This window comes from Chinchilla lanigera, unplaced genomic scaffold (assembly GCF_000276665.1).
Source record: "Chinchilla lanigera isolate Chin_1 unplaced genomic scaffold, ChiLan1.0 scaffold00115, whole genome shotgun sequence".
Lineage (NCBI taxonomy): Eukaryota > Metazoa > Chordata > Mammalia > Rodentia > Chinchillidae > Chinchilla > Chinchilla lanigera.
The window spans coordinates 1,277,613-1,296,719 of record NW_004955516.1 but is presented as its reverse complement, the minus strand read 5'-3'; the positions used below and the strand labels follow the sequence as shown (position 1 = coordinate 1,296,719).

At 40.4% G+C, this 19,107-nt stretch overlaps 1 protein-coding gene across 2 annotated transcripts in view; it reads right to left on the bottom strand.

Moving 5' to 3' along the window:
* Window positions 1-10,650, bottom strand: part of Slc9a7 (solute carrier family 9, subfamily A (NHE7, cation proton antiporter 7), member 7) — a 142,720-nt gene extending 132,070 nt beyond the window's left edge. For both annotated transcript variants that reach the window (XM_005408973.2, XM_005408975.2), the window contains exon 1: window positions 10,157-10,650. In XM_005408973.2, the coding sequence (XP_005409030.1) occupies window positions 10,157-10,484 (328 nt within the window). In that variant the 5' untranslated portion in view covers window positions 10,485-10,650. The remainder of the gene's footprint in view (window positions 1-10,156) is intronic.
* Between the last annotated feature and the right edge of the window lie 8,457 nt (window positions 10,651-19,107).

Here is a 19,107-nt window from a genome sequence, read left to right as displayed (position 1 = left end):
AGATGGTTGAGATACTGGACATATTAGACAAAAACAAAATCAACTGCCTTAAATGTGCTTCAAGAACTAAAGGAAACCATGGACTAAGAGAAATCAGAAAGACAATGTCTGAAAAAAATGAGAACACTGATAGAGATAGAAATTATAAAAAGTACTAGAATTCTAGAATTGAAAAGTATAGTAACTTAGTTGAAAAATTGACTACAGGGGCTCACCACCATGTTTGAACAGTTATCAGTAAGAATTAGCAAACTACAAGATAAGACAAGTGACCTTTCTCAAGTCTGAGAAGCAGAAATACATAGAAAAATGAACAAAGCATGAGGGACCTGTTGGATAACATCAGGTAGACCAATAAAAGAATATTTGAAGACATAGTGGCTGAAAACTTCCAAAATTTGATAAAATACATGAATACACACATCCAAGAAACTCAAGAATCTCCAAGCAGGATTAACTCCAAGTGATCCACATTAAAACACATTAAAAGCAATCGTGATGGAGGTCAAGGACAAAATGTTAAAAGTGGCAAAGAGAAGTGACTTGCCATATATAAGGAATTCTTTTTTACTATATAAAAACTGGTTTCTCAGCAGAAACCCTGAAGGCCAGAAGGAAGGTAAGATGGTATCTTTAAAATGCTGAGGGAAAAAAAAACTGGTTTTTGTCTGGAATTCTGTATCTGGCGAAACCATCTCTCAAGAATGAAGAAGTTAAGAAATTCCCAGATAAAGAAAAGCTAAATGAGATCATTACTAGTAGACCTGCCCCACAAAAAAATGTTTAGGATTTCTCAGGCTGAAGAAATGAAAAGACACTAAATAGCCACAATGAAGAAAGAAAGAGCATTGGTTTAAAAATAACAAGTAACTGTAAAAACTTTTGGTTTGTAACTCCTTTTTTCCTGTATGATTAAAATGACAAATGCAGAAAAACAGTAATTATAAATCTATGTTAATGAGCACACAATATATAAAGATATAATTTTCACAATAATAATTCAAAAGGATACATGCAGAGATGTATAGGAGCAAAATGTTTGCATACTACTTAGTTGTAGGGTGAATTTTTCCTACAGATAGGATCATGGATTAAAAGACACTATCAACACAGTGAAAAGGCAATCCAGAGAATGGGAGCAAAAACTGGCAAACCACAGATCAAAAAAGAGATTAACTGCAGAATATACTAAGAATTCCCATTACTCATTAACGAAATCAACAACAAAGAACCAAAATTGAAAATAGGCAAAGAATTTTAATAGACATTTCACCAAATAAGATGTACAAATGGCCAATAAGTACGCAAAAGGATGCTCATCATTGGTCATTATGGAAGTAAAAATCAAAGACACAATGTGGTACCAATTTAAATCTACTCATGTAGCTATAATTTTTTAATTGGGGAAAAAGCAAGTGTTAGAGAGGACGTGAAGAAATTGAGGGACACCAAGATGGCGGAGTAGTGAGCAGCAGAGAAAGAGCCTCTCTGAGACGCACCATCCAGACACTGAAATATAGCAACATGAGGAAGACAAGAGGGAGTGAAGTGGGCCCCCCTGGACCCAGGAAGGATCCAAAGTGTGAACTGAAGCCCACAGAGAGAGTGAAGAGTAAAACTTCAACGAAGAAGAAGGAGGTAGCCAGCAACACCTTCTCCCTGAGACGGGATTCACTGGACTCTCTGCGACAGAGGAGCGGTTCAAACCTGTGAACACATGGTGACTGCTGGCAACCCCAGGGGCCTCCAAGGAGAGATGCGGCAGTGGCCCCATCTAATTTCCCTCAGATACAAAGGTTTTCATACACTTAATGTGAAGGCTAAATGGCTCAAAATATGCAGAGTATTTAGCATGGTGCCTAGCTATTCTGAAAGGTATTCAATAAACACTTGCTATTTTTCTGCTATTTTTTATTACAAAAACATAGTGAATGTATTTGAATAGTGAAAGCTTAAATATTTTTATTTGTATTTGCCAAAACTTGAAGCAACCAAGATGTCCTTCAGTAGTGGGTATAAACTGTGACATATCCAGAATATGGAGCACACTGCTAAGGGAAGCCGCCAATCTGAAATGGTTCATATCATGATTCTGACTATATGACATTCTGGAAAAGGCAAAACTATAGAGACAGTAAAAGGATCAGTGGTTGATTGCCAAAAGGGGGAGGGATGGGGTGGGAGAAACAGGATAAACAGGCAAAGTGCAGAGGATTTTTAGGGCAGCGAAAGCACTCTGTATAATATAATAATGGCAGCTTCATCTTACACATTTATCCAACTCCACAAGATATATCGCACTAAGAATGAACCCTAATACAAACTACAGATTTTGGGTTATAAAGTTGTGTTAATGTAGGTTCACTAGTTGTAACAAAATGTACCACTCTAGTCGGGAATGCTGATAATGGGCAAGCCTGTGCCTATTTTGGGTTGTAAAATATATAGGAAATTTCAACCATTTGCTTAATTTTCTGTGAATATAAAACTGCTCTTTAAAAGTCCATTTTTAAAACTTTATACTACTAAGTGCGTAACTTCAGCATAAAAGAACCTCCTGATAAAGTGTTAAATTTCTGGGCCTCACCCCGGACTCTCCTGCCTTTGCCTCCACAGTAGCTGCGATTGCAGACATTCACCATCATGTCTGGTATAGTTTACCAACAACTAACACTCAAAAACAAATCCCATGCAAATCCTACTACCCATTTCTCTTTTCTGGATTAAGTATGACAAAGTACTCATCAAATACTGCTACAGAGACTAGCTGGCTGCTTTCCAAACCTATTCCTCTTCCTCCAACTACACTACATTTCCCTGGCTCCCTTCCAGTTAGAACAGCCTTGTGACAAATTCTATCCAACAGAAACAGGCAAGAGATGTGCAAATTTTCCACATTTAGCACATGTATCTTCCCCATATGATCTTCTTTCTCTTTCCTCATTCATTAGCAGGAATGGGAAGATTCCAGACCCCAAGAATGGAGAAGCCAGGAGACGGAAAGCACACAGGCCCAGAATCACAATGTGGAGAGCCACAGCTAGTCCTTTGTACTGGCCTATTACATGAGTGAAAACATGAATTTCTCTTATTTTAGATCACTGAAATATGGGGCTGGTTTAACAACTAGGATTAAGCTAACACAAATATCCATACTGACTAAAAGCCAAGGAGCAAGTTTTAACCAAAAAGGTCTCGCAACATATACTCTCTTATAAATGAAGCAGAGGCAATTTTTACAAAGACACATGAACTTAAAAAAAATGAAGTTAAAAAGAAATTACTAATTCTTAAGAGAGGTAAGTCTAACATCATCTCCTATAAGCTAATATCTCTGTCAATAAGTACCAGAAAGGAACTATTGAGAGTAATATACATGAAATATGCACCCTCACCTGTACAACCTTTCAGACAGGGAGGCTAACAAGTTAACGGAAAGGTTAACTTCTTTTCCAACATATTTTATTTTATTTTATTGAGAAAAGAACAAAAACAAAATAACAAAAACAAAGACCAAAAACAATAAAAATGATACAGAATTTCAAAACAAGATAACAGGAAATCAACAACGGTTGTTGTATTACTTATTATTATCTTCAAAGTAGTTACTCAGATTACCAAATATATGTATGCAAGATTGATCAAACAGTTAAACATTAACTGTTCCTTTCAATAAACCAATAGAAATTAGCAGTACAATTATCTTAGCTATCTTGTGTGTGTGTGTGTGTGTGTGTGTGTGCATTTGTGTGTGTATTTCCCTTCCTTCCTTCCTTCTTTTCTTCTTTCCCTCATCCCAGCTGTTCTTTCCAATTAAGCAGTTCCAATATATTTTAATAAAATTTCAAGACATACAAAATGTTGAGGCAGGAGCAGAATTCATACCATTTCATGCACTATCTAGCTTTAACAATTACTAGTGTGTTGCCACATTTATTTTCCCTATGTAATGTGCTATGTGTATTTTTGATGGAACTTTTTGAAAACCTGTATACAACAGCACTCACACACTTCACCCCAATTTAGCCTGCATCTCCATGAGTACATTCTCCTACATTACCTCAATTATCCTAAGAAAAATAATAGTAACTCTCTAATACTGCATCAGCTAATACCCAGTCTATATTCAAATACCCCAAATTATCCCCAAAACATCATTTATACTTTATTTTCATGATCCAAGAACCAATCAAGTTTCCTGTGCTATGCTTAGTTATATCTCTTTGGTCTTCATTAGTCTAAAACACACCCCCCCATCCCACCTTTCTAGTTCCCTTGATATTGACTTTTTGAAAACAGCAGACTTGAAGATTGCCCCCATATTCTGGATTTGTCCAATTGCTTTCTCATAGTGTTTTATAACTTGATTCTCTATCCTCTGCATTTCCTGTAAACTAGAAGGTGTGTCTCCATCCATGATTACATTCAGATTAAACATTTAGGGGAAGAATATTACATAGGTAAAACTGGGTTTCTTATTGCATCACAGACAGCCCCAAGATGAGTACGGATAAATCTGATCACTTGGTCATGAGATAGTGACTGTAAAAACTCCCTGTAAATGAACCTTCTTTACTTTGCAGTAGGCAAACAATCTGTGGGCTGATATTCAACACCATGCAAGTACCGTGTTCCCCAATAAACGTTTACCTCTGGCTCTGGAAATCACTGAAAACCCCTCTCTATACCAGCTATTAGTAGGGGATGGCGAATGGTGATATTCAATTTACAACATTCCAAAAAGGTAAACTTTTAAAAGTTTCAGTACTTGCAGGAAAGCAGTTTGTCTAATTTTTAAGACACAAATACCTCACTCCCATATATAACTTAAAATAAATAAAAGTATCTTTTATGTTCAGAGATTCTTTAAAAAAAAACAGTTTAGCATCCAAGGAAAATGTTACCCAACCACATAACTCATATTTCTAATAAATTTTTTGTTGCATAAGTTATTTGTTTTATTTTAAAACCATGTTTAAATTGCAAAGGTAACAGCTGGGAATGTAGCTCAGTGGTAAACTATTTACCTAAATGCCCAAGGCCCTATTTTGATACCCAGCACTACAAAAAAAGAAAGAAAAAAGTCAGTGTATCAGCATGTATTAAAGAAAATTCAGGCCATTCAGAAGAATATGAAATGAGAAATACCATCTCCTCCTCCTCTCTCCCAAAAACTGGTCCTACTCCAAGAAGATAACCCATTGCTAAACTTGGATATCCTTCCACAAAAGCACATATGTTATGTATTAATATAATATAATATAGAATGTCCTGCACTTTGTTTTTTCCACAACAGTCTTACATGAACATTTGCCTTCAAAGGACATCTCAAAGGACCTTTTTATCAGCTATGTAGTATTCTTTAGGGGGAAGATACTGTAACTTATCAGGTCCCCTCCTGATGAGCACTGCAACACTTTCTGTTGCAACAAATATACTGCCTATATAATTTAATATCCTAATGCAAATGTTTCTGGAAGATGCAGTGCAAGAATTGAAATTGCTAGGTAAATAGGAATGACAGATGTAGATTTTTCTAGTTCTTAGTAAGTAGTCCACCAAACATATACAAAACATATACAGTTCTACTCACTCCTACTTACTGTGTCATAATGCACTTTAAAATTACAGCAGGCCTCTACTGAACAAAACTCAAGAGGCAAAGCTTGCCAAAGAATCACAAAGTCTAAATGAGAATAGGAATATTTACCAAGTGCTTAAGTGCCAAACATTGCACTTGACCCTTTAGATATCTCAACAATACTGTAACATTAACTCCATTTTCTCAGAGAGGAAACTAAGGCTCAGAGAGTCCACCCAATGTAATATAGTTTTATAAGTAACAAGATTAGTATTCAAATTCAGAGGCAAATGGCAACAAAGCAAGACCACACAGAGCTGCCCCACTGGGTCCAAAGTAAGAGGCTTTAAAAAGACGTGGGGGGAACTCCCACTTCACCAGGAAGGTGTTCCAAAATATTTGCTCACAGACTCAAATGTTAATTTCATGTTACTGCAAAAGTCTTACTTGGCCCTTTCAAACTCTACCTACAAGCCCACTCTTACGCTGTGCTTAGCAATTCAGCTCCCACCCAGTAAGAGGGCATAATGAGCCCATGATCCACAGAACCCAGAGGGGCTGACCAATGTGTCCTTCAGAAAGCTGATAGGCGTGCAGGAAGGTAAGCAAGAAGCAGGTGGTGGGCAAGCGTGGCAGAGTCAGATATTTTGGACCCATGTCAGTTGTCACAAAAACATTGTGGAGGAAGCAGAACTACTGTACACATGAAAGGGAACCACAATTAACTGACACGGTCTGTTTATACCACCTTTCCTTGCTTCAAACACTTGCTATTTCTGCTGCACAGACATGCAGGCCTAGTGACTTTAAGATGGCACTTAATCATACACAAAGCCAGTTGAGAGCTCCCTGGTCTGACAAAACAGGTTATACTGGTATCAGGCTAGTGCTCTACCCAGCTGCCTACAGCTGGCATGGCAGGGTCTGGGGGCTGCTTTCAACTTCCCGCGAGTCAGGTACTGGGCCACCTTCCCTTGCAGCTGACTCCCCCAATTTCCAGGGAAGAAGGTTTAGAACTGTCCCGTGGTGGTTGGGAGAGTTCCTCTCTATTCAAATGCAAAGCATTCACTATCACCATCATCTCTTAATGTCTTTAGCTCCTTTGCACTCAAGCAAGAACTTAGTATGGGGTCTATTTTGTGCCTACCACTCCTAACAGAACATCAGCTCTTTCCTGGGGACAACAGGGTAAAGAGAAGGAAGGAGAGAGAGAGGCAGAAAAATGTCTTCCCGTTTCCATTTTGTTTCCATCTCAGGCGCAGGGCTGCAGAAGTTCCATGTAGCATCAACAATTGAAAGGTCACTGAAAACTGATACTGTAACATAATGTGATTTTAATAGAGAGAAGTAGGCGTCAAATTAAGGCAATTGATTTGAGGAACACCTTAAAATGCCAGGTAAAGGACACAAAAAGGAGGCATGAATGCAGGATTAGTTGATTCCACTTCCATAGTTAAAAAATCAAAAAGCACAAAAGAGTATACACTGTTCAAATGTACAAAAGGGTACACAGTCCTATTTCCCAGTCAGCTACCCCACCCCACCTGAAGAAAGCAATATTACTAATCTACTGCATGTCCTTCTAGGGATATTTTTTGCTATCTCAGCTTATATATGAATTTTTTAAAAATACTAAAGACACCCCACTCAGACTGACATGTCACTTTAATATAAAAAGGTGGTGAAGGGCCGGGGCTACAGCTCAGTTGTGCAGCACTTTCCTGGCATGTGAAACTGGATGGGTTAGATCCCCAATACTACAAAAAGAAAACAAAGTGGCAGAAATTAGACTTTCTTAAAATGTTTTCTAAATACACGGTTTTGAAATCCACAGTTAAAATCCTTTATTAATAACAATTTGCCAACATTTAAAAGTTAAATTATTTGCCTCCATAAGTTAAGTACCAAGCATACTGTGGACACTTAACAAATGTTTCTTCAGATCTTTCTATCCTTTATCACTCAGAACCAAGAAGAGGATTACTCACTTCCTCTATTGATATTGAGAAGTAAAATCTAATTTCCTGCTATTTAAAAAAAGAAGTTCTTGAAAAATCTGTACAGCATGCACTAAATGTTCAAAGATTTGCTTGACGTAGTAATCACTTCATATGATGCTCTGAATGTAGCAAGTTTTAAAAAGATTGTCAAACTGAATTTTTTATCAGAATCCCCATTTCAATAGTTTTTAGGATATAGAGAATAATTAGATAATCAAATAATATAAGAATTCAGGGGCTGGGGATATAGCTCAGCAGCACAGTACCCACTTGGCAAGTACAAGGTCCTGAGTTCAATTCCCAGTACCAAAAGAAAAAAACAAACAAGGATTCAGAATGGGGGAGATTAAAACAAAATTCAAAATATCCCTGAGAGAAAAAGAAATATGTCTTCTCACAATTAAAAGCTACATCAGAACATCATGTACTGACAAACTAAATGTCTTTATACGTTTAAAAGTAACACTAAGACACAAAAGTACACAATAAAATTACACAGGAATGCTCTGAGATGATGTTACCTTTTCTGAATCATGAAGTAAACCAGATTTGTAACATGGTTGTGGACAAAATAAATCGGTACATAGGAGCACGTCTCTAATGACTAAAAGGTTCAGGAGAGTTTTAAAAGTACGTATCAACAAAGGAAAATTCCACCAACGTGTTTAAGACTTAAGATACACCATAGGTGACTGAATTCTTTAAAAACATGGGAGTACTTCTCAGAAAAATATATTTTTAAATCCCCATTTGTTTTCCAACCCCTTGACCATGTATTCATGAGCCTGTCAAATCTACTTCTTATTTTATATTTCCTTTAAGGAGTTGAGTCTGGGATCTTTAAAATAAAGCCAGGAGTGATGGTGCACACTGTAATCCCAGCACTCAGGTGGCTGAGGCAGGAGGATCGCTGCGAGTTCGAGGCCAGCCTGGGCTACAAAGTGAGTTCAAGACCAGCCTGAACTTCATAGTGAGACCCTGTGTCAAACAGACAAAATAAAATAAATATATTTCCATGACTATGTATATACGTATAAAGGCTGTCTTTATCTGCAACATAGCTTGAGTCAATCACCTGAAATTACAACATTCTTCAACTTCCTACTCACTATCTGCTCAGGAAACCTCCAGGCTTACCTGGCACTCTGGCATCAGTCATTTGTCACCAAATGACACAAACTACAGGGCTCAAGAACAGCCAGGTCGGGAAACCAAAGTGTGTCCTACATCCTACAATTTGTAATAACCAACTCTATTTTAGACCTAGTCCTATATCAGTTCAAAATCTGTTAAGGCTGCTATTTTTTTAACTGGAGGGCTCCTGACAGTACTCGCCCCTTATGTGGTTTGTTTGAAAAGGTCTTGTGGCCATGAGCCCAGGCTGTCAACAACCAAGCAACAACCGGAGAAGCAAGGCCAGAACCAAGGGTAATTTTCACATTAAAGATTAAGGTGTCAGCTTTCCACTCTCTATCAGGGAGCCCTGGCTGGAAATTGAGTGGAAAGATCTTTCCAGTATAAGTGATGAAGTAAAATGCTCCCTCTTGGGAACAGTCCTGCCATGGTTCATCTATTTCACTGGAGGATGCAAATATGGGCTTTAACGCCACTAAATTAAACTCAAAAAGAGAACACATGGCTCTAGTTTGGAGTCATGGGGAAGTGAGAGTGGGCATCAAGGAGGAAGAGGGACGATTCATATAATTAATGAGATTTGTGTTGACCACCATGTATGCAACACAATGTCCTATTAAATCCAGAAAAGGATGATGGCATCAGCCCATCCTTAACAACAAAAGAAAGCTGATTCCAGAATAAAAACCACTACTTTTCCTCAGCACACACCCAGAAATGTATGTTGAAAATCACTCCATGTTACCATTTTAGGAATACAAAAGCTCCTTTTCCCTTGAAGAAAGCAAGTAACTGAATATAACTTCCCCTTGGAACATAAGAGCAGGACACACACCTGTCTCCCTATCTAGGTCTGACATGATGGTGCCACCACTCTGGCTCCTGGACCACGCTCACCTTTCACAGCACTTCATGCTCTTAGCTTCATTAACAAGAGACCTGGGAACACGGACCTCAGAAGTGGGCGCCTACTTAGGCTGGCCACGGATGTGGCACCCAAGAGGACTGGTCACCCCATACCCAAGCCGAGATACCTTCAGCCCTTGTCCTCACCCTACTGTGGTCTATCCTCTGGTGTGGCACGGTCCCCTAGGAAGTCACCCACCTGCACGCATGCACACAATCTGTGGAGCTGAACTGGGGCGCGTGGGGGGGGGGGCGCTCTGGGAGAGGGGTGCAATAGGGACAGAATGGGGCTGAAGGAACAGGGCCACCTCTGTGCCTTTTATTTTCCTGGGTGCTCAGTGAAGAAATGTCGAAATAGGGTGGAATTTTTTTAACGGTTGTAGAACGCCAGGAAATGCAGACAGTTGACCTTGGGAACCCACACCATCGCAGCGAGAAACGCGAAAGAAACGAAGCACGTTCGCAAGTGAAAGGGGAGCACCGCGCGGCGCCGGGAGAAGGGCTGCGGGGATGGGGGCGCGGGAGGGGTGCTCACCGTAGATCATGGCCAGTCCAGTCTCGTGCAGGAAGCGCACCCGGCGGTGCTTGAAGAGCCAGATGGTGAGGATGGTGAGGGTGAGCAGCAGGATGAAGGTGAGCAGGCTCACGCTGTCCTGCCGGTGGCTCTCCTCCGCCTCCTTCTCAGTTGCGAGCTCCTCCATGGCGCTACTGTCCTCAGCCGCCGCCCCAGCAGAGGAGGCCGCGGCCCCTGCACGCAGCCCCCTGCCCAGCAGCAAGGGGAGCAGCGGGAGCAGTAGCAGCCGCGGCGGCAGCGCCCGGACAGCCCGCCACGGGCCAGGGCGCGCCGTGTCACCAGGCTCCATGGTCCCGGGGCCGCCCGCGCCTCGTCCACTCGGGGAGCAGCAGCCCGCACCGTCGGCGGATACCCGCTGCGCCGCCGACCTGCCCTAGTGGCCGCGGCCGCCGCAACTCCTCCTCCTGCTCGCGCCCGGCCGGGGCTGCGCCGGGAGCCGCGCGGGGGAGGGGCGCGCGCAGTGCGCAGGATCCCCAAGCGCCGCCCCCCGCCCGCGCACCTGTTCGTCCCCCAGCGGCTCGCGCCACGCTGCGTGCGGACCCGGTGGCCCAGGCAGGGCCAGTTGTCGCCCTCAGATCCGCGGGCCGGCTGTCGGTCCTTTGCGTTTCTGCGCTCCTCGCCGGGCCCAGGGGTACCTGGCCAGGACGTCTGGGGTCTGAGAGCCAGTTCCCGGGCAGCCACTGCCGCGCTGCCTAAAGGGGACGGCAGAGGTCGCCCGCTCCTGGCAGGAGCGTCAGCTTAGATTCGGTCGCTGAGCGATCTTGATTCCTGACTCTGGCGCCACCTCGAAGAGTTTGATCTCACGCCAGTGTGTAACTGCCCTAGGCCCAGTAAAGTAGGGCTCTGAGGTACCCAAGGAGCTGCGAAGCCCTGTTAGCCCCCGCACCTCTTTTTTTTCATCTTCTCGCAGATTGCCTTGCATCTTGTAGGACTCAGAATCTGCTAGGCTTCATTCAAACCTCTGCTTGTAGTCTGGCTCAATTCGAGGACTGATAAGGGGTTGGATTCGAAAAGAATGGCTTCTTTTTATATTTTTTGCTTGCTTTTTTTATTTTTCCTACATGAATATAACTTATTTTTATCATATCGCCCCGCATTTCCCCCCCTACATACTCTCCCCCTTCTCCGTATCTCCCTTTCTTTACAGTGACTTCTGGATTGTGCAACCAAGCCCCTTGGGAAGCAAGGTTGAACCAGAAGGAACTGAAAATTTGCCATTCGGATAAATGAGCACTAAGTGGCCCTAAAGCAGGGTCGGTGGAGCGGGTGGAGGTGACTACGCTGATGACCCTTTTATGTTGACTTCCTAGTAGCGCAGGGAGCCTTTGGTGAATCTTTTTTTTAATTGTATCAGTACATTTTAGATATACATAATGATCACATTCATCATAGGAAATTTGTACCTGTACACAATACATCTTGATTCTTCTTTTCCCCCCAATCCCCTCCCCTCCCTTCAACCTTTCTTCCTCTCCTTATTGACAAAAGCTTTGTTTCCATTTTTTTCTTCCACTAAGTCCAATTTTGTAGAAATATGACACTGGCTCAAAAAGATAAAGCCTCGTGGAACATACCTTAGGAACTAGAATTTTCAATACACACGTTGCTCTTTTGGTAAAGGAAGAAGAAAGATCAAAATAATCACTGAATTCATAGTGCTTAGCACTATGCTCTTAAGTGTTTATTCAATCATTCTGAAATCCCTACCAACTATGTATTCTCTCTCTCTCAGAAAGAGTTTACATTTCTAAGAGGATTCACTGAAGAAGGCTGGAGAGCTGTCAGAGCATTGCTAATCTTCCTGTTCTCTTCTAGGTGAACATTCCACCAAGACTGCCGAGTGCTTTCTTTACAGCGGGAAGTCTTCTCACTTAGGTTTCAGCCAGCCTTTCCTTATGCCCCTCCCCCACCCCAGGCTGTTACCCAGTCCCTGCCAAAAGAAAAAAGTCCATGTAGGATTTGAAGTCCCCTGCCAAGCGCCAGTGAACAAACACCAAAAATCTGTTCGATCACAGGGAAAGTTATACAACAATGGTAAAATTTGATCTAATTTCAGGAAAGTCACTAAACTCCATGTTTGCTAAAAACTCGCCGTATCAATCATAATATTAGACCCAAGAAGTCAAGGACAAAAGTTCTGTAGCTCACACTGAGAGCAATGAAGGAGGCTCCTTGCTGAGCACGATGCTGCACACCTGTAATCCCACCACCCAGGAGGCTGAGACAGGAGGATCACTGAGTTCAAGACCAGTGAAAGCCACATAGTGAGTTCAAGACCAGCCTGAACTACATATGGAGACTCTGACTCAAAAAGAAAAAAAACACAGACTTCTTAGGTACTGTGCAGATTATAGCTTTAAATAATGGCCACAACCATATTCCTAATCCCAGAACCTTACACCCCTCCATCAAGTAGTGGCATCTGTGTTCCCTCCCCACTGGAATTTAAGTAGGCCTTTGCTGTTGTCTTAAAGAATGGAGTGTGGCAGCAGATGGTGACTTGTGAAACTGGGTCTCAACTCACTCTGGAGCCCTGAGCTTCTGTGGAGAAAAATCCAGCTACCTTGAAGCTGCTATGCTGGAGAACCCAACCAGCAACAGAGACAAATGCCACATAAGCCCCAAGTTTTTTAGCACTCACAGCCCCAAAAGGCACACATATGAATGAGTGAGCTTTAAAATTATTCATTCTAAGTCACCATCTTGCTGGAAATATGAAACTTCATGCAAAAGCCACCTAGCTGAGCTTAGTCTATACCTGAACCTATGAGATAATAAAATAATTGATATTGTTTTAAATTATGCCCTGAGTTTGAAAGTGATTACTTTCACAGCAATAGATAATCAGAAGACTACTGTGTAAAGTAATTGCCTGGAGTAGATAAGAAGGCTCATCTGACTATTGACAAATAAACCAAAGTGATCGCAGCCACTCCAACCAGAGAGGAAGTATAGAGGGAGGGAGGGAGGGAGAGAGAGACAGAGAAAGAGAGAGACAAAGAGAGAGAGAGAGATCTATACAGTACAGAAGTTCTGATTCCAGTTAACATAAAATAAACACATTCAGCTCATTCTCTCCCCCTGAATGGAGGTACAGAACCCAAACAGAGTTGGGCATGGTGGGGGCCTTTAGGCCCCGCTACTCAGTGGAGGGAGATGTGTTGTCACTTGAGTATGGGAGTTCCAGACCAGCCTGCGCAACAAAGTGTGACTTCATCTCAAAAAAAAAAGAAAAGAAAAGAAAAAGCTGAACAAAATGTGTAAAGCACTTACGCAAGGACTCTGAAAAGTAAATTGTGTGAGGTAAATATCTGAGGATCAGAACTTGAAGTAAAACTGAACTGACTGTGAGTTTACCACTTTTCCCTCCAAGTTCCATTGGACAGGACTCAAGGCAGCCCAAAATCCAGAGTGGCGCATCAACATGGACAGAGAGAGCAGCAGGAAGGACAGGAAATAGGCCTCTCGGTGTTTAAAGAAAGTAGGAAAAATACTTTTGCTTTTTTAAATTTTTCTCCATTTTCTCACACATTAGCCCAGTGACACAGAGGAAGCAATACCCACAAATATTCAAAATGCCAAGAAAGGGAAGAAATTTCCTCTCTGGTTGGAGTAGCTGTGGTCCCAAGACAGTGGTCCCCAAACCCAAAGGGTATTCTTCCCTCTCGTCTCTGTCCTCCTGCCTCTTGGGCCCAGACCTAAACAACACTGCAGGAAGTACAGGACAGACAGGAGTAAATAAGCCCCAGATTTCTGGCCAGTAGATAAAAAGGAAAGCTCCAAGGAACTTCAAAGTACCAGAGACTGTGGAGAGTGAGAAGCTCAGAAAAACACCCCATAAAGTTATTTATGAACTCCTAGGTTCACCCCAACCTGCTCACAGATCTAATCCTAAACAGTATACAAAAGATTGTGATAACTGAATGAAGAATCACATCAGGTCCTACACTAACCATTGGATAAAACACATGTGGGACAGATCTAAATAGCACCGTGAAGGTTTTAAAAACTGAATTGCCTTTGGAAACATAATCCACAAAAGCAGGTCAGAACTTGTGATTACAAGTAAAATAAAAATATTAGCAAGGCATGTGGTGCATGCCTATAATCCTAGTACTCTGAGAGGCTGAGGCAGAGGATTGCAAGTTTGAGCCCAGCCTGGGCAATTTAGTGACTTAGTTAGAACCTGTCTCAAAATAAAAAATAGAAAGGGTTAAGGATGTAGTTCAGTGCAAAGGCCAAAGATCCCTCAATCCTCAATACCGAAAAAACAAAATCTCCCTTACGATACAAGTTCTCATAATATAATATTCAAAATGTCCAGGTTGTAACTTCAAATTATTCAGCATCTAAACAATGATGAAAATCTCAACTCTTGAAAGAAAGACACCAATGCTGAGATGACACAGATGATGGAATTACCTGAAAATATTTTTAAAGCAACTATTATAAAAATGTCCCTAGTAAGGACAAATAATATTTAAGTGAAAGTAAAGATTAAAAGTCTCAGCAAAGGAGTAAAAGATCAAAGGAGAACCAAATTGAAAATTTATAACTAAGGAATACAATAAATGAAATTTAAGAGTGTAGACAGGCACAATATAAAATGGAGATGAGTCAGTAAATTCAAAGACAAATTGTGACGGTTAATCTTGACTGTTGACTTGATTGGCTTCAGAGAACCTAGGCAATTAGTAAAGCACACTTCTAGGTGTGTTTGGGTGAGTCATGACCTTGAGGACTATATTTAATTCCTAGCCCCTTTTCTCTCTGGCTCTTTCCTTGTCTCCCTGCTTTCTGGCTGCCTGGAGTTAGGCAATTTTCCTCCATCATGTCCTTCATCATAATACTTCTGCCTTTAGCCAATTGATCATAGATTGAAACCTCGGAAACCATGAGCCACTCTAAAGTTTTCCTCCTTTAAATTGTGTATCAGGTATCTTGTCCCAGCAACTGAAAACAATTATAACTAATTCATAGATCAATAGAAATTAGCCAGTATAAACAATAGAGAAGAAAAACTGCCAAATAAATGAACAGAACCATAGGATTCTAAAAAATCTAACATTTTGTGTTTAGAATTTCTGAAGGAAAAAAGAATGTTCTGCAGAAAAAATTTATGTGAAAATATAACTTAAGAGATGCCAAATTACCCAGGTGCAATGGTGCATGTCTGTAATACCATTACTAGGGAGGCTGAGACAGGAGGATTGCCATGAGTTCGAGATTGGCCTGGGCTACATAAGCAAGTTCAAGGCCAGCCTGCACTACAGAGCACGGCCCTGTCTCAAAAAAGAGAAAGAGAAAGAGCGAAAGATGCCAAATTTAGCTAAAGACATGAATCTGTAGATTCAAAAGCTTCAGTAAACCTCAAAGAAAATAAATCCAGAAGAATCCATTTCCAGCTGGGGACATACCTCAGTGGCAGAGCACTTGTTTAGCATGCACCAGGCCCTGAGTTCAATTCCCAGTACTGCCCCCTGAAAAGCATCAATGCCTAGGTATATCATATTCAGACTGCTGAAAAAATATATTTTACTGCAGAAATATAAAAATGATACACTACCCAGGCACGGTGGCACATGAGGGTAGCCCCAACAGTGCTGGAGTCGGAGGCATATTCAAGGCCTGGGAAACTTAAAGACACTTGTCTCAAAGCAAAATGAAAAGGACTGGGGATGTACTCAGCATTGTGGTAAGTGTCTGTCTAGCGTGTGCAAGGCGTTGGATTCAATGCCCAAATCATAAAAAAGGAGCATATACAGAAAAGTCTTTGACTGGTGTCATTCTTAAGGTGAAAGATTGAATTTTTTCCCCCTAAGAACAGGGGAAAGGCAAGAAAGTCCACTATCACCACTCATACTTAATACTCCATTGAAACTTTTAATCTATATAATAAGGCAGAAAAAGGAAAGAAATTGATAAAACATAGCAAAAATCACTGTCTATAAATTTCATGGAATCTCAGAAAAATAAACAGAGCAAAAAGAAAAGGAAAGAGAAAAGACAAGCTCTCAAAAAGATATTTGAAAATTTCTCCTCTTCTCAGATGACATGAATGTCTACTTACAGAATCCTAGAACTAAATAAATTAGGTTAGCAAGGTCTTGGGATACAAGGTCAGCACACAAAAGCCAAGTATATTTAAGCAATGTGCAACTGGAAATAAAAAGTTTTAAAACATATCATTCACAATAACAGAAAAGGAAATGCTTAGATATAATTATAACAAGGCATGTTCAGGATCTATGTACTGAAAATTGCAAAACTTTGGTGAAACAAATCAAAGAAGGGGATGGGGATTTAGCTCAGCAGCAAGCACCTGCCTGGCAAGTGTGAGGTCGTGAGTTCGATTCCTGATACCGGGAAAAAACAAAAAAAAAAAACAAAGAATCAGCAGCCAATCCTTGGGGATGGGGATTTAGCTCAGTGGCACAGGGCCTGCCTGGCAAACGTGAGGTCATGAGTTCGATTCCCAGTACCGGAAAAAAATCAAAAAAAGAAAAAAAAAAGCAATCAAAGAAGACCTAAATAAATACAAAGACATATGGCATTCAAGGATTAAAAGACTAAACTTAGCAAAGATGTCAGTTTTCTCCAAATTTATGTACAGATTTAATGTAATTCCAATAAAAATCCTGGAAGAATTTTTGGTAAGTGGAGACAAGGGAAATCTAAAACAAATGGGAAAGTCAAAGTAATTACAGTAGTCAAAGCAATTTTGGAAGAGAGTAAAGTTGGAAGCCTCACTCTACCCAATTTAAGACTCACTATAAAGCTACTGTATAAAGCAATAAGTATAAAGTAACCAAATCAGGGACAGAACATACATGTAGATTGATAGAAGAAAACTGAATCCAGAAATAAACTTACATAAAATTGATTTTTGGCAAAAGTTAAAAAAAGCCAATGAAAAAAGTATATTCATTTCAAACAATAATTTAGAATTACGGGACATCTGTATGCAGAAAAAGAATCTATCCTGAGCTAAACTTCATACCCCATACAAAAATTAATTAAGCCATGTGTGGTGGCACACACTTGCAATCCCAGCACTGAGAGAGGCTGAGGCAGGAGGATAGCAAGCTCAAAGCTAGCCTAGGGAATTTAATGAGATCCTGTCTCAAATTTTAAAAAATGAAAAGAGCTCGAGATGTAGCTCAGTGGTACAGCACCCCTGGGTTCACCGCCAGAGACTGCAAAAAAAATAAAAAAATAAATAGATTATGCTTCTAAATGTAGCATACAAAACTAAAACTTTTAAAGAAAGTGAGGAGAAACACTTCCCTACCTGGGGCTAAGAATGTGTAGATATGACATCAAAAGCACAATTCATAAATGGAAAAAAAAGATAATTGGACTGTATCAAATTTAAAGGTTTTGGTCTGCACAAAGATACTTTTAAGAGAATGAAAAATTTATATAAATCTCTCCACAAGCCAGTAATGCTGGCACATACACATAGTCCCATGTATTTGGGAGGCTAAGGTAGTAGGATCACAAGTTAAAGGCCAGCTTGAGCAACTTAGTAAGATCCTGTCTCAAAATTAAAAAAAAAAAAAAAAAATGAGGGGCAGGATGTGGCTCGGCTCAGTGGTGAAATACTTGTACGAGGCCTTAGGTTCAATCGCCAGCACCAGAAATAAAAGAAGAAAGGAAGGAGAAAAGGCTAAAAGGAAAGAGGGAGAGAGGGAGACAGAGAGAGAAAGAGAGAGGGGGAGGGGGAGGGGAAAGGGAGAGAGAGAAATCGATTCCAAATTTAACAGTCAGAAAACGAACAACCCAACTGAAAAATGAGCATAGAGCTTGAAGGGACAGTCCACAAAAGAGGCTATGTGAATAACAATACATGAAAAGATGTTTAACATCATTACCCCTTAGGGAAATGAAGATTAATATGGTAATTACCACCTACTAGAATGGCTTAGAACATTAGAATTGAATGACTAAATTAAAAAGACTGAAAACACCAAGTGAAGATAAAAATAAAGAACACTTGAAACTCTTCTACATTGCTAGTTGGAACATAAAATAATAAACCACCCTGGAAAACAGCATGGCAATTTCTTATAGAATTAATACATATTTACCCATAACGAAACAGGAAGACTGGTCTAATGTTTCACACAAGGTACTTTTCTTTTAAATTTTTTTTTTTTACTTTAAAAATAAAAGGAGGAAAACATTAACAGACAGATAATCATTTACGAATAGCAAAAGAACAATACAAACAATACAGAGTTACAAACAAAGTGGTAGGAAATTAGCAATGCTTGTTGTATTACACATTGATATCTTCCAAGTGGTTTCTCATGAAAACAGATAGAGACATGCAATACTGATCAATCAAATTCTCATTAACTGTTCCTTTCAGCAAAGAAATAGAAGACAGTAGATCAACTATGTTAACTATCCTGTATATGCATACATACATACATACAGAATTTCTCCTTCTTTGCCTTCTCTTTTCCCACACACCAGCTGCCCTTTACTCTTGAGCACTGTCCACTCCTTTCACAATGTCTATCATACTTCCAAGTTTTTATTAACTCTTTCAGATTTTACACTAGTGAGAGAATGCAGTGCTTGCACATGCAGCTCTGATTTATTTCGCTTATGAGTATGATCTCTAGTTGTGACCATTTACCTATAAAAGCCTCAAGTTTATCTTTTTATAGCTGAGTAATATTCCATTATATAAAGGTACCACAATATTTTTATCCAATCCTCAGTGGATGGACATTTGGGTTGCTTCCACAATTTAGCAATTACAAATTGTGCTGCTATGAACATAGATGCACATATATCACTATGATATGATGTTTTTAGAGCTTCTGGGAAAATACCCAGAAGGGGAATAGCTGGTTTGAGTGGAACCTCTAGTCCTAGTTTGCTGAGGACTCTCCAAACTG